The sequence below is a fragment of the Anolis sagrei genome, chromosome 6 (genome assembly GCF_037176765.1).
Source record: "Anolis sagrei isolate rAnoSag1 chromosome 6, rAnoSag1.mat, whole genome shotgun sequence".
NCBI classification, from domain to species: domain Eukaryota; kingdom Metazoa; phylum Chordata; class Lepidosauria; order Squamata; family Dactyloidae; genus Anolis; species Anolis sagrei.
Window position 1 is genome coordinate 92,527,133 of NC_090026.1, and position 25,702 is coordinate 92,552,834.

The 25,702-nt window shown below is 37.0% G+C and overlaps 1 protein-coding gene and 1 long non-coding RNA gene across 11 annotated transcripts in view; one reads left to right on the forward strand and one right to left on the reverse strand.

The window, feature by feature from the left end:
- Window positions 1–406: 406 nt before the first annotated feature.
- Window positions 407–25,702, reverse strand: part of PALS2 (protein associated with LIN7 2, MAGUK p55 family member) — a 47,719-nt gene continuing 22,423 nt past the window's right edge. For 5 of the 10 annotated variants that reach the window (XM_060782077.2, XM_060782076.2, XM_060782075.2 and 2 more), the window contains exons 3-13: window positions 25,306–25,458; window positions 24,683–24,835; window positions 23,522–23,749; window positions 21,907–21,978; window positions 20,709–20,840; window positions 14,487–14,601; window positions 14,114–14,182; window positions 12,622–12,783; window positions 10,705–10,907; window positions 9,286–9,414; window positions 407–7,687 (exon numbers count right to left, since the gene is read on the reverse strand). In XM_060782077.2, coding sequence (XP_060638060.1) covers window positions 7,511–7,687; window positions 9,286–9,414; window positions 10,705–10,907; window positions 12,622–12,783; window positions 14,114–14,182; window positions 14,487–14,601; window positions 20,709–20,840; window positions 21,907–21,978; window positions 23,522–23,749; window positions 24,683–24,835; window positions 25,306–25,458 — 1,593 coding nt within the window. In that variant the 3' untranslated portion in view covers window positions 407–7,510. The remainder of the gene's footprint in view (window positions 7,688–9,285; window positions 9,415–10,704; window positions 10,908–12,621; window positions 12,784–14,113; window positions 14,183–14,486; window positions 14,602–20,708; window positions 20,841–21,906; window positions 21,979–23,521; window positions 23,750–24,682; window positions 24,836–25,305; window positions 25,459–25,702) is intronic. The other 5 variants (XM_060782084.2, XM_060782081.2, XM_060782080.2 and 2 more) reach the window with 5 other exon arrangements.
- Window positions 19,319–22,505, forward strand: LOC132778765 (uncharacterized). Its single transcript, XR_009631772.2, has 3 exons — window positions 19,319–20,125; window positions 20,497–20,561; window positions 21,430–22,505. It is a non-coding gene; the product is annotated as an uncharacterized lncRNA (long non-coding RNA).

Consider the following 25,702-nt stretch of genomic DNA (forward strand, 5'->3'; position numbering starts at 1 on the left):
CTGTCAGGGGAGTTTTGATTGTGCCCTTCTGCTTGGAAGAAGGGAGTTGGACTAGATGGCCCTTGGGGGTCCCCTCCAACTCTAGGATTCTATGAAAATGTAGAATGAATTAATATTGGTTTCTATTGGTTAATATGAGAGATGTTTAATAAGATAGCTGTTGTAGGTTTTTTTTTAAAAAAAAGGTTTTGTCTAAACTTTAAACATATGTGCTCAAACACCACATGGCTCTTTTTGCCATGTTAGTATACCTTTCAAATAGAAGATGAACTTTCTTTCCCCTTCATTCCAATCTGCCAACACCCCTGTTTATTTGTCATCATTCAATATGCGTCATTCCTCCCATGTAAAAGAATATTCATTTGCATTTCATTTCAGGCACTCGGCTTTATGAACAATGCAACACTTTTTCCCAATATTAAATTTTTATTTCATATATACAAAAATACTTTATTAGGAGTTAACAGGATTTCACAGCTTTGTACATTTTAACAATTATACAGACTGACATGTGACTTCAGTGAGAAAGCAGTAGAGAGATTTTGTTTCAGAAGTTGAAATGTTAGTTTAGCCAAATAGCTCCTATGGTACTTTTTAGGGTTACCTAATAAATCTCTCCACGTTCCTTCATTAGGTCATTCTAAATTGATCAGTGTGGCAAACAAACAAGTTTTTCTATGCTCAGCAGTACCCAAAGGGACATCTTAGATTTCCTGTCAACCAAATCTAATGTTTCATTAATTACTGCACAAATAATGTCGACATGAATGCACATGTAGCAGCCAAAAACAATCTCAGAAGTTCAAGAAAGCAAAAACAATGAGCTGTATAACTATGATAGGAGTCCTTCATTCTGAACCTTTCTAGTAATTGTTTCTACCAGTCTTCATAAATAGGGAAATACTACATGTCCACACAAAAAGTATGGGACTTGCAGGGATACCCTTCAAGGAAAAAAGGCATGTCAGTAGCATCCAATATGCATTACCTTGAATAGAGATACCAGCACAAACAATCTGTTTTTCTTGCCAGCAGACCATTATGCAAAATAGTGTTAACATTTGTCTAATATGTAAGAATTGATGTTTTACACCAGTCTTCATCAACCAGTTATCTTGTCCTTAAAACCAAAAGCAGCTAGAACCACTCACTCCTGAAAACTGATCATGGATTTCTGCCACAATGCCATGAAGTCCAACAAATTAACCTAGTCATATTTCACTATGCGTGGGGGGGGGGGGGGGGGGAGGTTACTCTTAGAATAATGTATTCTTACATGCCAAAGGCTGAAAAGCAATTCACTGCTTAACAGTGGAGACCACCATAAGACGCTTAACATAATGATCTGACAGATGAACCCATATGAAGTACAGTCAGTTAAAGAAAAAAGATAAATTAATAAGATTTATATGGACATTTTCAACAGGAGTCATTACTTATCCTATATCTGATTATTACTTATTTTGTGTCTTATGTGCCATTTATTTTAGAATGGCCGTGTCTAGTGAGAAAAGGAGATTATCACAGTTTTAACATTTTGGTTGGTAATTATATGAGATTTTGGTAGTGATGGAGGTTATGAGTTCAGTAGTTACAAGATTAGAAACTGGATTTACAATCTTGTAACTGCTGGATTTTTTATTTTTACTGCTCCTAGATATCCTTCTCAGCTTGGCAGTTCCTCAACCAAAGGGCTTCCTTGGCACTGCAGATCATGCACTGGCAAATGATATCTACAGTGTTGTCCTAAGTTTAGGACACACTGAAAGAAGCAGTTGTGGCAGGACCACAAGCTCCCTGTTTTCAATATATTTATCAAGTGGAACAGAGCTTCTGTCATCACTTCCCAGTGCTCTGAACTACAATACTTTGGAAACTTTTCAGCTGTGATGGCGTCAAGATGAAATGGTAGGGTTTTTCAAGAAAGCTATCTTCATAGTTCTATCTGATGATGGAGAATCTTGGCCTACAATCCCTACAGCATCTGAAGTCATTTTAAACACAGAATCTTAACTTAAAAGCTAAGCTAAGGAGTCCACAAGCAACATACTAAAGCTACCAAGTCTAAGTAGAACAAGTCGACCAAAAAGAAAAGGATCTGTGTTCCATTTTTGAATGTGGATTAAGAATGTAAGGCAAGGGTGGGCAATTTCTGGAAGTTCAGAAATTACTAGACTGTAGCTCCCAGCATTTCACAACATTGGCTATGCTGGCTGGGGCTAACAGGTACTGCAGTCCAATATTTGCAGTTCACAACCTGCCCATCCATGACTTCAGAGATGCCTTTGTTCTCTCTCTCAATTTCTGTAATTGGTTCCAAGCACACTGGAGAACTCATTTTTATAATATTCTGTGCACCTTTCAAAATGCTCTTCAGGAACCCAAGTTAAAGATACTGTAACCAAAAGACAATATTTAGCAAAATGCTCTGGCATATTTTCAAGGTTCCCGAAGTTTACTTTATTGGGATTTTAACAAAATCTCATTGCATACATACCCAGCTTATATCAACAGAACACAAAAAGCATCTTGTACTTTTTTAAGTAAAAGGATTTGTGCTTTTGGTATGATCATGGCATTAAGTATTTCAAGTCCACATCATAGGTGTGGAACCAGTGTCTTGACTAGAGAGATTCATACAGGTATGAACACATATGATCCAAAACAATAAGGGTACATTCTCATGCCTATGTCATACTATCACTTTTAATTTCATCCTTATATTGTAGACAAATGATTGCCCGCTTTCTGACAACCAGATCCCTTCTATTCATTATGTTAAAAGTACTGTCCCCAATTACAATATTATACTGTATTTACATTTTTTGAAACTTGACAAAAATATTTAAATAATAGCTGCTCCATCCTTTGAAAAGTCAAGTAGCTGGATGCATACAAATAAACATATACCATGCTCTGAAATCATCAGCATTTTGGTATGAATTAGTACTTTGTGAACAATTGAGAGCAAAAGTATTGAATCTAACTTCATGTACCAATATTAAATTGTACTCCTTCTTCTGAACTCACTGAATTCAAGATGACATGTTAAAGATTAGAACATATAAATTCAGTGTGACCTGCAGCTCATAAAGTTGCCATGAACTGATAATTTTATTCCAAACCCATTTTACACTGATTGTAGAAATTAGGGTTTTAATGGGTTTTCCACTTGCAGGTATTGCACTCAGCATCCATAGTATTTCAGATTCCTGCTTTTTGTGTTTTAAAACTTTGGGCTTGTCTACACTGTAGAAAAAAATCATACTCACCTGACCTACGATATTATTGACGGTTCACTTGCAATGCAGTTATTTCAGCTTTAATCTGGTTCAAAAATCCTCGCTTTTTACTCCCAGTTTTACAGAAAAGCCAGATTTTTGGTATGAGGCTGGCCCTCTATGCTGTGGGATTGGGTTGAGTGGTTAGTGATGGGCAGAACCAGTAATCCTTTCAAGGGTTGAATTTATTTCGCTCAAGAAAATGCATATCCAGATATTTGCATATCGGTACTTTAGTATTAGTGCATCCCTGCTTCACAGAAAATATGTGTATCTGCTTGTGGATTTGCTGGTTAGGGCAATCTCATCACAACGTGTGTCATGCGGGGCACATTCAAGCAGATATTGCAAGGTCAATGAAGTGCCAAACATTTTTTTTCTTCACTGTAGACAAGCCCAGTAGAAAGAGTAACATAAAACAAAGTTGTTTTATTTTTATACAGGCATACAAAAACATCTGACTATGTGTTTTCCAGTACATAAATATTTAGTTTAGATCAGGTAATAAATGACCATAAGTAGTTTCACCATAGCAGAAGCATTGTCACAACCTTTGAGGATGCCTGCCATAGATGAAGGTGAAATGTCAGGAGAGAATGCTTCTGGAACATGGCCATACAGCTCAGAAACCACACAACCACCCAATGATTCCTGCCATGAAAGCTTTTGACAATACATTTTATCTTCTCCTTTAATGATTGAAAGAGATGAAAACCATACCTAACTCCTTTTGAAAGGGAAGAGGCTCTGGGTCTAGTTCCCAGGATATTCACTTTTCATACCAAATCAAGCTATTGTTCTATCTAACCAGCATTCCCTATATGCACTTGCCAACCGCTTTCCAGGGTTTCAGATAACAGTCTTTTCCAGACATAATTTGAGATACTAGTAATTGAGAATAGGATCTTTACATGCAAAGCTGGTGCTCTATTACTGGACAGCTCCCCCTCCATTAATACATTCTTTATATATACTGAACGTAACACCATGGCACCGTCCTCCACAAAAAGGACCTGAATTTTGGCTGTGATCTCCCTCTCCCCACTTTATGGCGGCAAGGAGGAGATATATGGAAACTTTGCCCTTAAAGTTTCATATTCCACATGCTTAGTGTTTCAAAATAGAAATACAGTAAAACCTGAATTAGTGGCACTATGGTGTGAAATGTAAAGGTCGTTTTTAAGTATTAATCAGGGAGGACCTGGACTAACCTCCTTTGGCATCACAGTTCACGAAAGGGTTCTTCTGCAAAGGCATGATTTTATGTAAAATACTGTTATTCTTATACTTGGCATAGACTTGCTTCCTGTTAAGTAATGGCAGTGACTCAAATGGTTTATTCATATGCACCAACTTTAATGTAGAGAACCAAGTGCTGGCTTGGCTATTGCTGCTAAGGAGAAAATTCAGTAAGTTCTTTCATGGTATTTTAGAGAACAGCCATATGAAAACTGCATCTCCAGAAAGATCGCTTGATACCTGTGGACTTACATCCAAGCTGTACTAAGTTGTTAGGCAGCCAATAAGAAAAGCACTAGTTTCCTATTACGTTTCCTTTCTACAACATGGATGACATCATAGATATTCAGAGCTTGGGTAGTGTGCTTCATAACACAATCAAATTCCTGTTAATTATTCATCAGATTTCCTCTGATCAAATCTGTTGGCCACTGACTGCTTCTATGTTCCAATCAAAATGGCCTGTTGCAGAACCATAGAAGCTAATTAGGGCCCTATGAGGATGTAGATCAGATTAATTTGTCTACCTCCACATCCCTTCCAAACAGAAATGCAGTTCACTTGAAATCTGAGCAAGAGAGCAGCCCCATTCTAGGTTTACATTGATTCACCTTGAGTCGCTCTCTTTTTCAAGCTGGCCAAAAGCAGTAGCACCGAATCTATTGGAATGCTGTCCAGCGAAACACTGGAAAATAAAGGAACAGGAGCTAACATTCTAAATTAGGATTCAATAAGTTTCTGCACTCACGTTTCTACTTCAAAAGTCCCATAAAAGTAGTACCTCATTAGTAATCCTACAATGGCATCAAGAATGAATAACAGTATATATTTAAATCAGGGCTGAGTAACTGTGGAAGATGAGGGTGCACCAGAGACATTGGCAGGCCATATCCCTCCACCTTTTCTGAGATATGTTATTTTTTCTGGCCTTCAAATCCGCCTCAGAGCCTTTTAAGGGCTGTGTTCATGTGCACCTAAAAGGCATTTAGAGAAATTTTGAGGACATTTTTGCAGAATTTCATTTTACTCCCAAGGGGGATCCAATGGTCAATGTCCTTTGTGCTCCCGAAGATCACTGGTGGCATTTCAGAACAATTTCTTTTCATATTTTTGACCCCTTGGGGATGCCTTGCAAGCCACCCTCTGCCTACCCTGTTTTAAATTATCATTCTGGATACCACGCATGAAAATGATTCTTCATACTCAGCTGCGTACACTTGTCAAACGCTGAAGATCAGGCTATCTATAGATATTATGCAACAAAAGTTTTAAGTTTCTTAAAAATATTTGATAGTTAAAAGCTAAAATCTAAGTACCAACAGCAATTAAGACAAGATATGCAATAATCTGCATAACATTGACAAAATATACTTAAGTCCTTAAAAAAATACCTTAAAGGTTTTTTTCAATCTATAATACCTTTTGGTGTCTCATCATCTCTCTGTATAAAGTAAAACTATCCAAACCCTGTTTTCTTGTGCACAATTAAACATGTTTAAAAACCAAATGGGCAAGGAACTTTTCTGTAGGATCCCAGCCTTTCTAAATTCTCCTTTGTTGGTGTCTTGTGGATGATACTTTGGTGTTGAAAATAAATTCTAATGCCAAGTGCCTGTCCTCACACAGTGAAATAAATGGACTGGTGGTTGTACCAAGTCAGGCACCTAGCAAATTAGCAATCGATGGGTATATTTACAACAGGTACAATATAAAATAGGGTCATTAGACTAGTTTGTCCTCGTGACAATTTGCATCTATATTCATTAAATAGAATATACACAGCAAAAGTGTTTTAAGTGAATATGAACCTAAAAGAATATGGTTTTTTTCTATTCAAAGGAAGAATATCATAAAAATCATGAGTGTAAAACAAAAGTAAACCTACTTATAAATAACATTAAATTTTACCATCTGACAGTAACTTTAGTTTCACAAGCTATTTGGTGAATAAAGCAGTTTAACACAAGGTAACAGACAGCTCAAAGTCCCATCACGTCACATTTCATTAATACACATAATCACTTATAAATATTCTGGTGTAAAATAAAAGCCAGCCACGGAACAATATACAAACACAGGGCAAGGTCATTATTTAAAAAGCCAGTTGTTGATTTTTAAGCAATGTTTTTTCACAAGTGAGAACATACATCCTACATGCTGAGCCCCAACTGCTAAGCTTCTCTCAGGCTACTTCACCATGATCCCAAACACAATGAAGCACATTACATAAATCTCTGAGAAAGTAATACTTGTTCTAATGGACTGAAACACTGGCTCATCAGAACAGTTGCCTAGGGAAGTTTCAAGATATTGCTTTTAGTGTTTGTAAAAAGACAGGACATACAGAAAAAACTACAGTACATCTGTCTAAAACCAGACAAATGCAAAGCATATATGAATATTAAGCAAAATAAAAGTGTCCGTAACATGGCTCAGTGCTGGTTGGTGTTTAAGTATTGAAAATGTTGCTTATATCGAGAAGAATGACAGGTATAGTAGAATAAAGTCTAACATCTTCCCAAAATTAAGAGGAACTGACCAGATGAAACACTTGATTTTATATAGAGTTTTATATATTTTTTATATATATATAAACAACCTTTTTTCAAGTATTTTTCTCCTCATCACAGTGAAAATGTAAGACCAGATGTTTAAGTGAATGACTGGAAAGTTCCTTAGATGAATAAAGGCAAAGTAGTAAATCAAAAACATTTATAAAAATGCTTCAACGCATTTCCTTCATGTGATATGAATAGAAAGGTTATCTGTAAAAAGTTAGAAAAATTAAAATAAATTACATATTTAAGTACACTTTTCCCTTCAACATTTTGTATAAAAACTTGGAATAGCATACCATTATCTGAATATACACAGAATAAAAATGCATCGGGTGCTGCTCGGTATCTGGCAGCTCTGTACAATGTCTTCTCAGTATAACATTTGCTTCAGTAAACCTAATTTGGTAGTTACGCATGTCTTCGGAAAAACTGTCAGTACACCCAGCTAATTGGGACCCACTGTGGTTCTGTCCTCAGTTTCTCCGTAGCGGTTTGCAATTTTTCAAAGGCTTTGTCCAGATTGTCATTCACAATGACCAGATCAAAATAGTGGCTATATGCTCTCTGGATGCGTGCACTCTCATCAACTGTTTTCTTCAAATCAGTATCCTGTTGAAAGATTGACACACCAGAAGGTTTTTCAGAACTTAGCATGCATGATACAACTTCCTGCAACTTCAGATTTAATATCCATGGTTTCACTTACTCACACTCAAAAAAATATCCCCACTTCCCTCAGGAAGTGTTTGTGGACCTCTCATACTTCCAGCCCATGTAAGGTCAAAATGTAGGGTGCACTATTTCCCATGGTTTCAGATGTCCAAAAGGATCTTGGAACATATCCCCTACAGATATGGGGTCACATTTAAAAGCTGGATCACCATCTATTATATCTAATTACTCAGATGTCATTTTTAATCAGCTTGGTGAGATTTGCTTGCACACAAGCTGTGCTTAAGGGATTATAAAAGTTAACTTTTATAAATATCATAAAGTAAATTCTAAAGGAGTACAACACATTTTTGGGTGGATTAAATCTTCCACACAGGGCACTAGCTGTCAATCTTACTTACTTTCAAGTGCTGATGATTATCTATAAAGCTCTATGTGGTCCTATCACAGTAAGGGCACCAGTTAGGTTGATGGCTTTCTCCTATGCATGTCTATGCACTATGTTCCCTAGACATGCTTATAGAACAAGACCTTTTTAATGTCACTTCAGCAACTGGTAGAGAACATTCCACACTGCTGTTTGAGGAACTAAAATTCATCTAGGCTATGCTGCTGAATTTTACAGGCTTTAAAAAAATCACTGTTGATGTATCCTTTTTGTTGTGTTTTATACAATTATTGGAGCCCCTGGTGCTGCAGCGGGTTAAATTGCTGAGCTGCTGAACATGCTGACCAAAAGGTCAGGAGTTTGAATCTAGAGAGCAGGGTGAGCTCCCGCTGTTAGCCCCAGATTCTGCCAACCTGGTTGTTTGAAAACATGGAAATGTGAGTAAATCAATAGCTACCCCTTCCGTGGGAAGGTAACAGTGTCCATGCAGTCATGCCCAGCTACATGACCTTGGAGGCATCTACGGACAAGACCGGACAAGTCTACAAATGGAGATGAGCACTAACTTCCAGAATCAAATATGACTAGACTTAATGTCAAGGGGAAACCTTTACCTTTACCTATACAATTATTTGGCTAGATCCAACATTAGCTAAAGGAAAAAAGTATTTTTTGGTGGGGACCAGAATGGCTGGCCAAAGTTTCCTTGGGAGTCTAATGGGCCCACTTAGCCTTCCACAATTGCCCACCCCTTCTTCATAGAAAGAGGAAGGTGTCTGTTAATATTTAAATAAAACAGACACATCGATAATAATCACCTAATAAAAATAAAACTTTCTTGTTGATTTGCTAAATTGACCGTCTTGCTCATTTTTAAATAATGAAGTGGAAAGAAGGAAGCACTCAACAACACTTGAGATGATTAGCCTCAAGCCTCCCAAGACAATCCCAAAGGCAGACGGCAAAAGGGAAGGGAATGTAACAAGTACTTTGAAGAAAACCCTTAAGACTAGGAAAAGTATAAATTTAAAACACAGGCAAATGAACAAAAAAGCATGAAAATTACATTTAAAATGCAATCTTTAAACTATGGGAGCAATGAGTCAAGTCTGATTATATACAATGTTAAAATATAGATGTTCCTTACTGTTAGAAGCTTTGTTGTAATTCCTGCATCCACCACGGCTTTATGCATGGCACGCAGTGTTTCTAATTCTGGAGCAGCAATAAACACTACATATGGCATAAACTCTGATGTTCGCAATATCTTTAGTGCCTAGAGATAACAGAATTAGCTCAATCACACTCTGAACATTAAGATGATAGCAACAAAGAATTTCACATACTACAAAGTAGGAAACTTGGGTGAATTAAATCACTCTTGGTAATATATACTAAGTTACTTTCTGTTTAAAATATAGTCTTATTCTGCTCAACTTAATCAGTGACTAGTTGCAAGAGGTCCATAGTATGCCAGAGATAAGTGTCATACAGTCCTTTACTTGCCATTGTAGTGATGACACCCTGCTGTGAACTAGACTATAGTATACATTTAAAAAGCAGTTAGAAATTAATATCCACATTGCTTTTATATTAATACTGTTCACATTACCGTATATTCTGTGGTACAACACAACTGGGGCTATAAGATGACCCCCCAAAGTTTAACAAACAAAATAGAGAGTTGGGGATATACTCGCTGTTTAAGATGACTCACCAAACCAGGCGCTTCTCAAGCCGCTCTCATTCTTCCTGTCTAGGCCTCATGCGAAGTGCCTCTTCTCCCACGAGACAGCGTTGTCTCGTGGGAGAAGAGGCGCTTCTCGTGAGGCCTGAACAGAAAGGAGAGTGGCCTGAGCAGTGTGGGAAGCAGCCCAGGGGCCCGACCGCCAACAAAGGAGAGGCCTGGGCCTGAGTAAGGAAAGCAGCCAGGAAGGGAAGAAGGACGGGGAGCCATAGTATGTAATTTTATTATTATTTTAATTTTATACCCGGTGTACTAGATGACCCCCAAAATTTTATAAGGTTTTACATGCCTAAAAAGTCATCTAATCGTTACAATGTAATATATTTAAAGTATACATATTGAAATAACACACAGAAAAGGTGAGAATCATCAGATAAGTCAATTAAAATGTCAGGAAGTTTACAATCAAAAATTCTGCAAGCCCAACTCTTACTAGCAAAATAAGATGCTTGCTTAGTAGCAAGAGGATACAAAGATGGGACAAGGGAGGGCTCTTTTTGAAGAAAAATGAACCACAGAGTCTGGCATGCGTCAGAATCTGCGATCCTTGTAAACCTATTCAATGTTCATGAGGTCATACTTAATCCTAAGGTTCTCTGAAGGGTGAACCACTTGTTTTGGTGAGATGTACAATCTTTCACTGATGCTTCTATTAAACTAAAGCAGAGGTTCTCAACCTTTGATCCTACACTTTTTTTGTTCTTCGCCTCTTAAAATCCTCCACCATGATTCATAATGATGACATATTCTGGCGAACTCCAAAACATCTGGAAGACCAAAGGTTGAGAACTACTGGACTAAGGTTCTGGTCCATCATACCTGTGGGTTCACATCCAAGATGCATGTCCTTCCAGTCTGAACCACTTCAAGGATGGAATCTATTTTGGTGCCATAAAGGTTTCCTTCATATTCTCCATGTTCTAAGTATCTTCCAGCTTTGATATCTGTCTCCATTTCTACTCGTGATACGAATCTGTATGCTTGCCCATCTTTTTCATCATCTCTCGGCTTTCTTGATGTAACTAAATAAATATGATATAAATATGCAAAAAATACAAATTTTAGACAGGCATTGCCATATTTGTATTTATTGAAAGGCAACTTACAGAAATACGCAGTGACTTGAAAGGTGTTCAGGTAAGCAGCCAATTTTACCAACTCCGAAATTGCACTGCAGTCCTATAAAGTAAATGATGTTCTAGACAGTCTTTAAGTACCCATAAGTAAATTTTGTGCAGCCATGGGAGCTCCAGTAAGAAGATAATGAGAAATCCCATTACATGATCATAAAGAAGTTTGGTTCAAAGTAAGTTTGGTTTTAAGTAAAAAATTTAATGATTCTTCCACCTACAACTTTATTTCCCCTATTTCGGTTTAATAAAACCTCTCATTTACATAGCAGAAACAACTGAGTAACAGGATAGTCCAAATTTTACCATATTTCTGAAAATCCAAAGTGGAGAAAACAATTATGTCTTTAAATATTCCTAACATATTGGTCTTCTGATATATTTATATTTTACTTCCACCTCTTCTAATCTAATCCTATAACTACACAAAATGTGAAAATCAATCTGAGAAATCAGTGGAAACAGGAGTAAAATAATATTCCAGATTTGGAACAGGACAACAGAATGGATGGTTTGTCAGAGAAAATAGGGCTGAAGTATATATAGATAAATTAGAATAGAAGTTCCCATAAACTGACCTAAGACTTCAATTTAGAGTGTTAAAATTGTACTATATGGCATTACTGACCATTTTGAAGCAATATATTGACAGCTCAAACAAAAGTCATATTTTAAAGTATTAATTATCCATTATTAAGGTTTGCAAACGAACAAGTAAGCAAATTACTTTCAATTAGAAATTCATATATAATATAGAGCTCAATATATCATCACAGATAAATTCAATTAAGTTCAATAGGGCTTATTCCCTAAAGTGAATGTGCTTTTGAGTGCAGTCGTCTTTTTATTGGCATCTCTTACTGCCAGAAATATAACTCCTGCCAGTATGGGAAAAATATTCAAGCTTCATAGTATCAAAAAACCCACATTCCTTGAAATTCAATGCAGTTATTCTACCATCTTTCCTGTAAAGGTTGAGTACCCTTTATCTGGAAATCTGAAATGCCCCCAAATCAAAATCTTTCCATGTGGGTGGCTGTGATAGTAACACCTTTGCATTCTGATGGTTCAACACACATAAATTTGGATTCATGCACATAATATTGTGCATAAAACTGCTTTCAAGGTTATGTGTATTTCTTGTTTAGCCCTCAGCCCACTGCCAAGATATCCCAATATCCCTCCCCAAAATCCCAAACACTTCTGGTCTTCAGATAAGGGATACTTAACCTATACAAACAGTATGCAATACATATCTGAGCCTCATGCTATGGAAAAGTATTAATAAAGGGAAAGAAGGAATCAAGAGGAAAAAATACAGTAAAAAACTCTTTATCCATGGGTTCGATGTCCATGGTTTTACACTCCAAAAAATATTCCCCACAAAAGTGCTGGTGACTCTTCAGTGCAATTCTATGGTTGCCTCGAGCCCAGGCAACCATAGATATAGGATATATAGGATTTACAATTATACACAGTTCAACATATCCACAGGGGTCTTGGAATATTATCTACCATGGATACTGGGGTCAGATTGTACACATCTGCTCAATTAATGTACATGCCTCAGAAAACAAATTACAATAAAGAAAAAATAACAACATACATGGCACTGTGGTTCCAAATTTTGTGGGATTTAACACAATGAATCTGTTTTTTAAACTTCTTCGACCCACACCTTGGGCTCCTATTAAAACCAGTGTTTTTCTTTGAAATGGGGGCATTTTTGCTACTTCCTCATAGATCTGGATTTCATGGCGGTCAAATTCTACAAAAAGAAATACAACATATTAAAAGCATATTAAAAGCAAGACACTTTACATTTTATAAAGCAAACAACATTTTGTTGGGGATTACTATCCCCTTCTTTTATGAAAAAACCTCTGTAAGGAAGCTTGTGGATTTGGAGAAGATAAAGCAGAACTTTCCCATGCAAGGTGTGCAAGCTGTTATCACGTACTGAATATGTGACTCCCACTAACGATGCATAAATGTGAAAGAGGCTCATGCCTCCATGCAAGTCGCCTGTCAACTTAGAGAGACCCTAATCAATTTATTATGGATTTTCCTTTTGCCAAGAATACTGATAGATAGTTTTGTGAGTTACTTCCTCTGAAATATAGCACCTCTTATTCATTGGTGGTTTCTTTTTGGAAATAGCAACTTTCTAAAAGCCTCACATACTAGTTATTTCTTATATATATAATTCAGATTGCTTATTGTATTGTATATGTGTGTACTGGTATGCAGTTTTCCCTTAACTCTATGTTTGAGGTTGTGGGAGGGACTGCAGACCATGTGATCAGATCTGGGACTATTCGGACTAAGACTCCATTTTAGAAGTCAGTGTGTGTGTGTGTTTAATATTGTGTTCATTATCTTTAGAAACTACAGAGAAGAGATTACAACATAATGCCTTAGAAAACTTACTGTTTAAACTTTCAACTGATAAGCAATGTACCTGTATGCTCAATACATGAAGTTTGTAAGTAAACCAACTATATTATTTTAACAAAGACTACTTATTTTGTTTCTTGAGAGAATGATGTAAACCAAATATATTTTATGGGAGAGTAGATGTTTTGGGAAACTGAAATAACACATCTGAAGATCTGCTATATATTTTATGCATTGGCATATCTTTGTTCCTAACAGTTCAAAGAGATAACAAGGTTATCGGTCTAACAGCTGAAAAACCTAATTTGTCTTCAATGAATACTTGTTGACATTTACCACTAAAGAGAAGATTCACTTAAACGGGTTTTTAGCTTTTCTTAGGAAGACCATACTTTACAAAAGGGTTATGATTTTCCAAATAGCAGTGAATGCCAATCTCCAAAAGATCACACTTCCAAAAGGGTTTGGACATTCTGGTTTTCCAAAAGGTTATGATCTCACAAGGCCAAAGGCTGACTCTGCTTTGCTTTCAAGATCAAATGTGACTTGGTGCTTTTTAGGATACTTAGAATCTTAGAGATAGCATTAAAGAAGCAAATTTTGAGAAGACGGGTTAAGGATAAGCACACACATTTTTATGCTAAATGTTTTCCCAGGGTTATTCTCTTGCAATGTAACACTTAGCAATAAAAGTTAAATACCTGCATTTCTGGTTGTAAGATACATCATCTTTTTCTTCTTTTTACTACTTATTGTTCCACAAAATGGACCTGGAAATAGATGAAATGATTTAGAAAGCACAGTACACACATGTTCCGTGATATCTGATCTAAGCAGTTCAACAAAGAAACCCAACCTTATATTTATAAAGGCAAAGTGATAAATTTACTCTAGAATTCATTGAACAAATAATATTGCTGCTGCTCATTTACCAGCAGGTGGCAGAAAGGCCTCAGCAACTTACAAGTGTTTTAATTCAAACCATTTTAATTGCCAATAAATGTCACTACTTATGGGCTCTTTTCTCATACTTTATGGATACTGCAGACTAAAAAGTAATGCAAAGAATCACACCGTTGTACATATTACCAGAATTGTCCCAGTCCCGTCTTACAAATGCTTTCCTTTTTTCTTCCAAGAATTGGCTAGGAATGAGTCCTGCACTTCCTCCTTCCTTGACATGGCTAGCCTAGAAACAAATTAAACATATACCTTTTGACACCAAGTCACAGAAAACATTTGGTTTAGCCCAGGCTTAATTTTTTAAAAACATATTTCTTATTTGAACATATATGTATGCTGGGGAAATGGAAGGAAAAAAGGAAGCGGGGCCGACCAAGGGCAAGATGGCTAGATGGCATTCTTGAAGTGATTGCATTGACCTTGAAGGAGCTGGGGGTGGTGACGGCCGACAGGGAGCTCTGGCGTGGGCTGGTCCATGAGGTCACGAAGAGTCAAAAACAACTGAATGACTGAAAAACAACTACTTATATGTATCTAACACCATAACACTGTTAGTGGGCAATACTGATGAGTACTGCTAAATTAGATTAACAGTCCGTCTAGTTCAGTATCTCATTTTTGAAGAAATGCCTTTGAGAGAATTACAAGTAGAACATAAAGACAACATACTTATATTCAGCAGCGTACGGTATTTGATCCTGAGATGTACACAGATGGATTCTCCATAACTAACCGTCTTTGAAGCTATTCAAGCTAGAAGCCATTGCCTTCTCTACTAGCCACAAATTTCACTGATTGTAACCTGTATAACTGAACTTCCTTTTGTCTAAGAGTGCATCTGCACTGTAGAATTAATGCAGTTTTGCACCATTTTAACTGCTATGGATCAATGCTATGGAACCATGGAAGTTGCAGTTTCACAGTATTTAGCATTATCCACTAACGAGTGTGGGTGCCTCATAAAACTACAAGCCCTAGGATTCCACAGGATTGAGCCATGGCAATAAAAGTGGTGCAAAACTGCATTAATACTATGATTCTATTGTCTCCTTCCACACAGCTGTAAAATCCATACTGAACTGGATTATATGGTAGTGTGGACTCAGACAACCCAGATCAAAACAGATATTGTGAATTATCTATCTCGATATTCTGGATTATATGGCTGTGTGGAAGGGCCCTCAGTTTCACCTGGTGATTCAGATTAAAAATATAGGAGAAAGAGGAACATTACTCTTTCTGTTTTGTTTTTTCCATTTCATCTCATGTAAGACCAGATGGGGCTCTAGGCTATTCATAAAAATGATCAAATTCAATTGCTGAATCCAGATCACGGTGGATGTAAGCAATTTTATCTTCAAAGAACTTTGCAAATGTATTGCAGTAGGACTGTGAAAACAGATGGGGCAGTTTGCAGAAGACCCTGGATCACCCCCCCCCCCAAAAAAAAACCTCTTTACTGGATGACACAGTAAACCTGCAATGTCAGGATAGAGCTGCATCTTTGCCAAATTACAGCTACTGAGGGCCATTCCACACTGCCCTATATCCCAGAATATAAAGGCAGGAAATCCCATATCTGCTTTGAACTGGGTTATCTGAGTCCACATTCAGATAATGTTGGATTTCCTGCCTTGATATTCTGGGAAGCTTAGCTTCTTCAAGAGAAAGGAAATACCGTATAGCAGGATTTCTTAAATTCTGCTCCTCCAGATGTTTTGGACTTCAGGTCCCACAATTCCCAACAGCTGGTAAAATGACTGGGATTTCAGGGAGCTGAAAGTCCAAAACACATGGAGCAGCACAGTTTGAGAAACACTGCTGTATAGCATTAGAGTACTAAACCGGGATAGGAAGTCTGAACCAGATGTTTTGGTCCACCCAAACCAGTCTTATTTGAGAAGTAATACCCCCAAGTCACAAATTGATAAGACTCAGGTGAATGAATGTCTGTAACGTGATGTACAGTGGTTTGAGGATTAGATCCTGGGAGACCAGAATCTGAATCTCTGCTCAGTCATGGAAAGTCACTGAGGAGCCTCAGGCAAGTTACAGTCTCTCAATCTCAGTGAAAGGCAACGAAACTTGCCAAGAAAACTCCATTATATGTTCACCTAAGAATTGCCATAAGTCAGAAACAACATGAAGGCATGTAATTACAGCAACAAAACAGCTACAAAAACTGTCAGACTGCAGCAGTTAGGAACCTATTAGCCCTTTGGCAATTGAATCTGAAAAAGCTGTCTTCAATACTGTTTTGCTACCCTGCAGAATATTCTAGCTGAACTGTCAGTAGATACGAAATACTATTTGAAACATTGATTACAGGTAGGCTGGATGATGTCAGTGCACTGGACATGCTGAAATGCAACCAAATTCTGGCATGTATATCAATGTTCTGTATGAGATGTGTAAATTTCCTCAACAGATGACATGTACAACGTATGCTCATCTACTGTGAATGTTGGGTAAGCTGGTGTTTCTTACCTCTATCTAACATATCTTGTGCCAATAAGTATGGAATATGTTCCTTATAAGAAGATATGTGTATAGAAAGCAAATCTGTTTGATATGATAATCTTCTACAGGCATGTGACCTAATAAACATATGACCTAACAAACATAAACCTAATAATTTCACCTAATAAACATATATGATGATTATGCCCTATACTATTATGGTCATATATTTTTTCCTAAAAGTTCAAAACTTTTGTTGATGTTGATCTGTCTACTAGACAATTCTTGCAATCTGAATAAAAACGATCCCTTGTTTATTTGACAGGTTAGGGACCAGAGCACTCTGAATAAGTGTCAAAATGCAGAACCTACAATGCTCTGGTCCCTAACATGTTGAGTAGGGAGGAACTGAATGAAAAAAATGACACCAAGTTTAAAAAATGCAAGTGTGGTCACAAAACTATCACACAAAGCGCTGCCTTTTCATTCAGATTGAGTACTGTGTCCCCTACTAATTCAACAGCCGCCAAACTGCAGAAGGATGGGGATATGACCATATTTCCTCTGGCAAAGAAAACTGCTCCTTTGATCATCCTTTTCAATCATATCCATTATTATTTTGGGTCATTTCTTAGGTGGGAGTATGGAAAAGGCAGAGTCCATTCACTCCCCCCCCTCTCGGCCCCTTTAAATCATGCATAACCTGAACTCATTAATTCAACATGTGGGTGAAAGAGTGGCCCACACACCAAATTAATAGGTTCAGCATATCAATTAAAAAGGTTGAAAGAGCAGACTGAGTAAAGTGAACCATCAAAAAGCAGGAGACACCCGTACTCAAAGGAATTCCAGCTTTACAGGAATAAGGCATTGAGGCGACAACAAATATGTTTCAGCATCCTGCACTTGCATCATAGTTGCCTTCTTACTTGCTTCATTGTTCAGAGTTCCTGGAAATATTTAAAAACTGGACGGTGGATTGTGGCTACATAGGAGTGACTATGCCAATTCCTGCATCATCAACCTGTTCCATAGAATGCAAGGTATCACAATGTCCCTTCAAAGTACACTGACACCTTGACTTAAGAATTTAATGTGTTCTGTTCTATGTTCATAAGTCAAAACATTCTTATCTCAAAGCAAAATTTCCCACTGAAATGCTATTAATCCGTTTCACCTCCCCCCCCCCAAAAAAACCACCCCCGTTTTTTAAATAAAATGTTCAAAGATAGGTAGTGCTTAGTTCCATCCAGCCACTGTGGCAAGGAAGCACATTTGAGGCAACAAAATGTGTGTTGGCCAGTGTAACAGCAAGGCAGAACAGCATCATTTTCATACTGTAATTCCAGCCTTTCTTCCTCCCTCTCTTGCTCTCTCTTTTCTTGAAGAGCACACAGTAAGCAGGCAAAGGCACACAGGCTGAGGCACTGAGCCACGAGGTTCAGAGGCTGCTCTGATCTGCTGGAAGCCCTGTACTCGCTGTTTACGCCGAGGCTCTGCTGCACCAGGGTGTACTGCAATCTCTGGAGTGGAATCTCCAGCTTGGACTCTTCCCAGAACATTCAGGGGAAGCAATCACATGGAGCTGGGGTTTCTGCCTTGCAGGAAAAGCCAGAGCTACTCCAGCCCGTGTTTTGGTTATCTCTGTCTTGCTGTTAGAACTGGTTTAGGGGGCAAAGAAGCCACTTTTACACTGTTTGTAGGTTAAAACAGCATTTGGATGTTAGAATGTCACTCTAGACCGTGAGAATTTGTAAGTTAAAACATACTTATGTAAGTTATATTTATACTGTCATATACTTACAACCAATCCTTTGAAGGTAACCATAAGGCTGACATGGTCCTTGATGAAAATGAGTTTGACACCCCTGCTTTAAAGGGTTCCTTGGAATCCCATTGGCATTTGTCATTGTGTGGCCCATTTCCTTCATTTATGGAGATGTTTTGAGCTGAAATTATTGTTTTATGTGCTTGGTTTTATCTTGTATTGTATTGTGTGTTTATTTTATGCGTTGCTTTAGGCATATTGTGCCATATGTAAACTGCTCTGAGTCCTTTTGGGGAGATGGAGGCAGGGTACAATAATAATAATAATAATTACTTCATTCATATTTCCAGCTTATATATGAACAAGTTAAAAAGCACCAGACCCCTTTAGAGCTATGAACCCCATATCGCCTTACACTGCAAAAAGAAGTATCAATTTATTTTTATTCTTGGCTTGATCTGTAATAGAACCCCATTCTTCTAACCCATGATCGACAAGTTTATTTAGTGGTCTTGGGGGAGATGGACTTTTTGAAGCTTTTGAACTTAAAGTAGGTATATACTGTGTCAACCAAATGGCTCCAGGCAAAGTACTGCTGACATTTCTAAACAACTCAAAAATATTAGCAAAGGACTTCTTTTGCAGAAAACAAGATACTTTCTGCTAAGCAAGACTTATTCTATATGTTTTACATATTTAGTAGTGCTTTCCACCAATTTACCCAGAACGGAAATGGACCCAAAGTATTATTGGTTTCAGTAGACTGCATTCTTGCAAGATCACAGACTGATTTCTTTATAACTCTGAAGTTAGATTTCAAGATAATAGGACAATTTTCCCTTTACTGGTTGTATAAAGTGGATGCTTATTCGAAGGCTCCTATTTATAGTCTGGAGCCCAGAAATAATGTTAAAAAATGCAAATAATATCCCATAATTTTAATAAAGATCCAGTATTCTTGTGAAGGAAAATGAGAAGGTTAAGAGAAATGGGGAAAAGGTGCACATTTCTAAGCTTTACACAGATGAGGAAAAGAATTTCCAGAACAAATGTTTCTGCTATCTCCATTGCTTCTGAAATATCAGAACAGATATTTTTTTCACACAAAACTATCCATAGACTAGATCTACTGCAGGATTGTTCAGGACAGAAAGTGAGGATTCTGTCTATAAGAAAGAAGCCAATCAGTTGTTTTATGCAATGGTTGATGAGAGCATAGGCAGCAGTGAAATGAGTTGCATGAAATTTCTGACACAGAAATTTGTGTTAGAAATTTGCTATGGGGCTGATGTTTTGTAAGAACAAATCTCTGCAAGAGATTTAGTCCTAGGATTGTAGATTGCTTTAAAAGGGATCCTTTGTTATTCACTAAGATTGATCAAACTTGCCAATCCCCTCAGGCTAAAATTATATAACATCTAAATGAAGCTAATTATACATGTAAGCACATGATTTTTTGATTTTTTTTTATCCCAGGTAAGCTCAAGCACTCCTGAAGACTACAGTAATAACTGGGATAAGTGTATGAATATATTTTTTATTCTTTGTCTCGAATTTCAAGATCATAGAGAATGGATGGCTTAATGTAAGGCATAAAACTACAGAAATCCCAGTTATAAACATGTAAAATACCTGCCCTCCACTGACATTTGAGAGTACAGATTGAGTATGGAACCATTAGTGATTTGGATTTTGTAATATTTGCACATGCATAATGAGATATGTTGGAGATGAGGCTGAAGTCTAAACACAAAATGCATATGTTTCATGTACATAGTACTTTGAATAATTTTGTGCATGAAAGAAAGCCTGCATACATTGAACCATAAAAAAGCAAAGGTATCACCATCTCAGAGGCCCATGTGGATAATTTTGGATTTTGAATTATTACAGATTTCAGACTTTCTGAATAAGGAATGCTCAACCTGTAATACCTTATGACATCCAAACATATGCACGTAAGTTATTTAGAGTATGTACTTGAATGGGAAGCCTCAATGAATAAAATGAAATATACTTATGAATTATGCAAGGCCCAGACAATATTTGAACATTTCTGAGGATTAAAAGCAGAGAGGTTTAAATTAAGTTTAACATTTTCTAACCTGCCACCAGTTTGGGTCTTCCCGATTTACAATCTGAAGGATTTCCCCTTTGGCAAACTTGAGCCCTGCTTCTTTACATGGGATCAGGTTGTCATTGTATGGATTATAGTCAAAGTGACATTTTACATATACCTGAAACAAAACAAACACAAAAAAGCTTAAAATACCAGATTTTCCAACAGTTTTAATACATTCATACATTTCATAAACATATCTAGGGTTTTTTCCCAAGCGTGTTTAAGCTTCTGGAAGAAGTGAAAGCTTTTAGTACAACTGGGACTAACTTAGTTGATTTAGATTAGTGTTAGTGTGGAAGTATAATTAAAAATAATGTTTTAAGTATCTCAAAAGTATTGGATGACAATGTTCTCTGAATCATCGAAAGAGAGGCAGGAGATGTGCTCAGTTTTTAATTAACGATGATGCTAGAACTGAGGGCTCTGTCATAGAAAAAACGCTGTTCATTAATTCTACTGAATCTCATTAGCATGAAGATATATATATTCTTTATACACTCACCTGAACTCTTTGGTTCACCTATCATGACAGTCTCAGTAACTGAATAGTGATCAAAAAATGTCAAGCAGTCCTAGAGACCACTCTGAATGCAGTTTTTTTTAAAAAAAGTGTATGCATTTTAATCCCACTTTTTCTGCAAGCTATCATATCACACACTGGTCATTCTATATTTTATGCTGTGTGTTTTATTCTGTTTTTATAGATGGAAACTGTCAAGAAGCTTTTTGAGAAGACAATGAAGAAGAATCAGAACAATTTTACACCTCAGCTAGACAAATATCACCGAAGATCTGTGGACACTTCAAATGTCTGCCAGCAGCTCACATTTGCTTTCAAGTTGATGAAAAACCTAACACTTTCTAAACATTTCATTATAATGTTTGATTTGGAAAAAAGCATTCCTTCTCACAAAACAAATTGACTCAGCAAATCCTTGACTTATTTTTACGCAATGGCCTTTTCTTCTCTGAGTATTTGAGAACATGACAAAGGTTCAGTAAACCACACAGCAATGGCTCCCAAATATTTTGTTAGCATTCTATAGACTTTAAATGTCTTTTGTACCTCAAAAGCTTATAAAAAGTAAGAAAAATGTAATCCTAGGCACAAAATACTAATCTAAGGATGTAGAGTAGAAAAAAGCACAAGGTACATTCTTCAAACTAAAAACCACACATACTTTATACACAAACTCGGCAGAAAGATATGAACTGGATACCAGTGAATGCAACTCATCTTGTTGAAGAGAAATCTGCAAAAAAAGAATTTTGTGTAAACTTTTCCTATAGATGGTTTTGCTCATTACTGGCATACCTCAGTTAAGGAAGTAGATGTATTCCTGGGTTTTACTTTTTTTAAACAGAAACTTTTCTGCCAGAGGTAGAAATAACAAGGCAAAAACAGGGATAGATTTTGACGCCACAAAAAGAAGAACCATTCTGCAGGTTTCAACAAACATTTCAGACAAAACTAACATTTGGCACATACCGTTTTCCCGAAAATAAGACTTCCCCTGGAAATAAGACCTAATAGAGGTTTTGCTGAATTGCTAAATATAAGGACTTCCCCCAAAAGTAAGATCTAGCAAAGTTTTTGTTTGAAAATATGCTCCCCCTGGTGGCTAGAAGCTGCAATACCATCCCTCCTGTACAAGTAGTCCAGGAACTGCTGTGGGAGATTGTTATAGTCTTCAGACAGTGTGTGGGAACCAGGTACTTTACAGCCCTTATTTTTTGTGGCCTTGTGTATGAGGGGCAGTATATCTGTTATAGGCTGACAACCACTGTACAGTATATAATAAAAGTTCATTTTTTATTCAACAATAAATGTGAATTCTTCTTCATGGAAAAATAAGACATCCCTGAAAATAAGACCTAGCACATCTTCGAGAGCAAAAGTTAATATAAGACACCATGTTATTTTTGGGAAAACACAGTATGAGATGAAAGCCACATCAGCTGAGCCTTGCATATTTTGAATCTTCCAGAGATCACTCAGACGCTTCTTACAAATTTCATTACAGAGGTTTTTTTAAATTTTCTTTCAATAGCCTCCACTTTTCATATGATTTTCATTTGAGTGGCAAAACTTACAAAGCTATGCTTTTTAAAAGTAGTCTATTGCAGTTAGTAAGGAAAGTTAATCTGCTTTCCCCCATTCTTTCTGTTTTGCTGCTCACACATAAATGATTCTGGAGGCAACTGCTGCTGACCTTGCCTATTGTAGGCAGACACCTTCAAAGCAACAGTAGGATCACCTAGATCAGAATCCCATTCTTTATGAGGTCAAGCTTTACTGTATTGTTTATTCCAAAACAACCCAACACTGAAACCCTGTTTTTCTCCAGCCCACTTTTGCCATTTTCCTGATGCCAATGCTGCCAAACAAAAAACAAACTCTTCCAGCTAGACAAAGGACAAGAAAAGGGAAGCTGAGCTCAACTCCTGTAAAAAGACTTGTAAAAAAGAGCTTCTTTATCAGAGGCTTTATTAACTGAGGTAGGCCTGTACTGTTGATTAGACAGTTGCACTGTGCAAACAGTTTCGCAATGCAGTATTCTGAGCAAAAAGCCCCTCCTGATTAGATTGTACCATGTCACAATTTCCATAATCATCAGTGGTATATATTCTATATAAGAATTTCATAGCCTTCTAAGTGACTGCTGGTAAAACACAGACTGCAGACAACTGTAAGCATGGCTGAGCTTGTTTAACATAATTGGTTAGAATGAAGGGAAGGAAATAAATGAGCAATATTTGTAACTCTCGCTTCAAATCACATATAGTTTTACTGACCTGCTGGGGAATAATATTATCTCTGTAGCTAGGCAGGATCTTCAGAGTGACACTGCCACTAATACTCTTTAGGAGTTCTTGCAACTCTTTTGGGTTGTTTCCAACTTCATGACCATTAACCTCTTTAATGATATCGCCCACATGTAGAAGACCTTGTCGATCTATCATTCCTCCATGAAGGATTCTTGCAATTACCAGATCATTATTCTCTACCCTAAAAGTCACACCCTAAAGAACATGAAGAATACCAGCATTTAGCTCTGAAATATTTATCCCCAAAATTAGAATGATGATTCAAAAATATTTCAGATAACATACCAAAAAGTGCACAATTATTGAAGCAATTTCTATGTGAAGTAACACATATTTATACATTCAACCAAATACTGCATATAACAGAAATCTAGAAGAGTAATATTTATGTATTTTCACTTTTTCTACTCAATATGTGTTTGGAGATATATCATCTCATCTAAACTGAGTTTACAAAAAGTGATGATACTTTTGTAATTATACAGTGGTTACACAAAATCCTGGTGGCACAACGGGTAAAACCGCTGAGATGCAGAACTTGCTGACCGGAAGGTCGGTGGTTCGAATCCAGGGAATGGGGTGAGCGCCCGCTGTTAGCCTCAGCTTCTACCAACACGACAGTGCGAAAATATGCAAATGTGAGTAGATCAATAGGTACCACTCTGGTGTGAAGATAATGGTGCTCCATACAGTCTTGCCGGCCACATGACCTTGGAGGCGTCTATGGACGCCAGCTCTTTGGCCTAGAAATGGAGATGAGCACCACACTCCAGATTTGGACATGACTAGACTGAATGTCAAGGGGAAACCTTTACCTTTACTATAAAAAAAATCTGTGTTAACATTATCAAGCCTTCTGAATAATGCTAGCAAGTGTTTCTATTATTGTCTGCCTTTCCTCATGTATATAGCTAAACACTGATGGCTGGTATTCTGAAAAACCCAGAATACATCTCATTTTTTTTTGTCTTCCACTTTTCATCAATCTTTAGGCCTTACGCAGCAAAGCACGCATTTCATCTTTGAATAAAGGGAAACAACAAAGCAAATATACACAAATGTCAAGCATTTGTTTCTCCATACAAAGTGCTTGAAAAAAAAAACCCACTATTTTTTCTGCATACTCACCAATGGCTCTCCTGCTCTTTTATGAATGCCGAGGATGCGAATGGCATCGACTGGTACAATCTGATTGTTCACTGAAGAATTATTCATTTCTGGACTAGAGGGAGGAGACTCATAACACTTTGATGCCACAATATCATGGGCTTCCAAGAGGGACTACAACAAAAGAGATGAAGAATACTTGAAATGATACAGTAAATGGTGTTAACACAAGTCAGCTGAAACTGCCTCCAAAGGTCACACAGGAGAAGGATTTCTATGCCTCTTCTCAGTTATCAAGTGTGACTCTCCACTGCTCAAAAGGAAGACAACTCCTCAATATTTCGTAAACTCGAATCAGATGAGATGATAAATGAAAACAAAGTTAATCCCTCTTACCAATGTTTATTTTCCTTCAAATATTTCCTGACAAAATGTTATAAATTATATTTTGGCAAAAGTATGCCATGTTTAAATCCACCAAAGTGGACGAGATGAAAAAATTAATGTCCATTTAACTCAAAAGTTAGTAACTTTATCTTTACCAGGGCCACAACATTTTATCTTTAGCAAGATGAAAACTGATGGGGATACATTACAAAGTGAACAAAGATTTTTTTTTAATTTTTAATGGAAAGTTTTGTTACCAAAAAATGTGGCTCCTTCAGTATACCAACCAACTCTGCAATGTTTTCATCTTTGTTTACTAATGGTCTGATGTCTTCAAGAATCTGATTTACCAACTCCAAATTGTTGTCACTTACGGCTTCAAGTTTAGAATCTTCCAGTCTTTCATGAGCCTATAAAAATTACAGCACAAACTTTATATCAACAGAAAAGGATAGCAGCAAAGTTCTGTGTCTTTGATTTACCATTTATTTTACAAGGTTCTTTTAGGGGTTTTGTAGCAATTTTGTCCCAGTTCTATTGCATCTGCTACAAATTCTCCATCAGACTCCCATAATCTATTATGTGTATTTTTACCACAGGGCACTTAAAAACTAAACAAAACATATCTTCCAAACATTTATTTTCTGCCAAGCA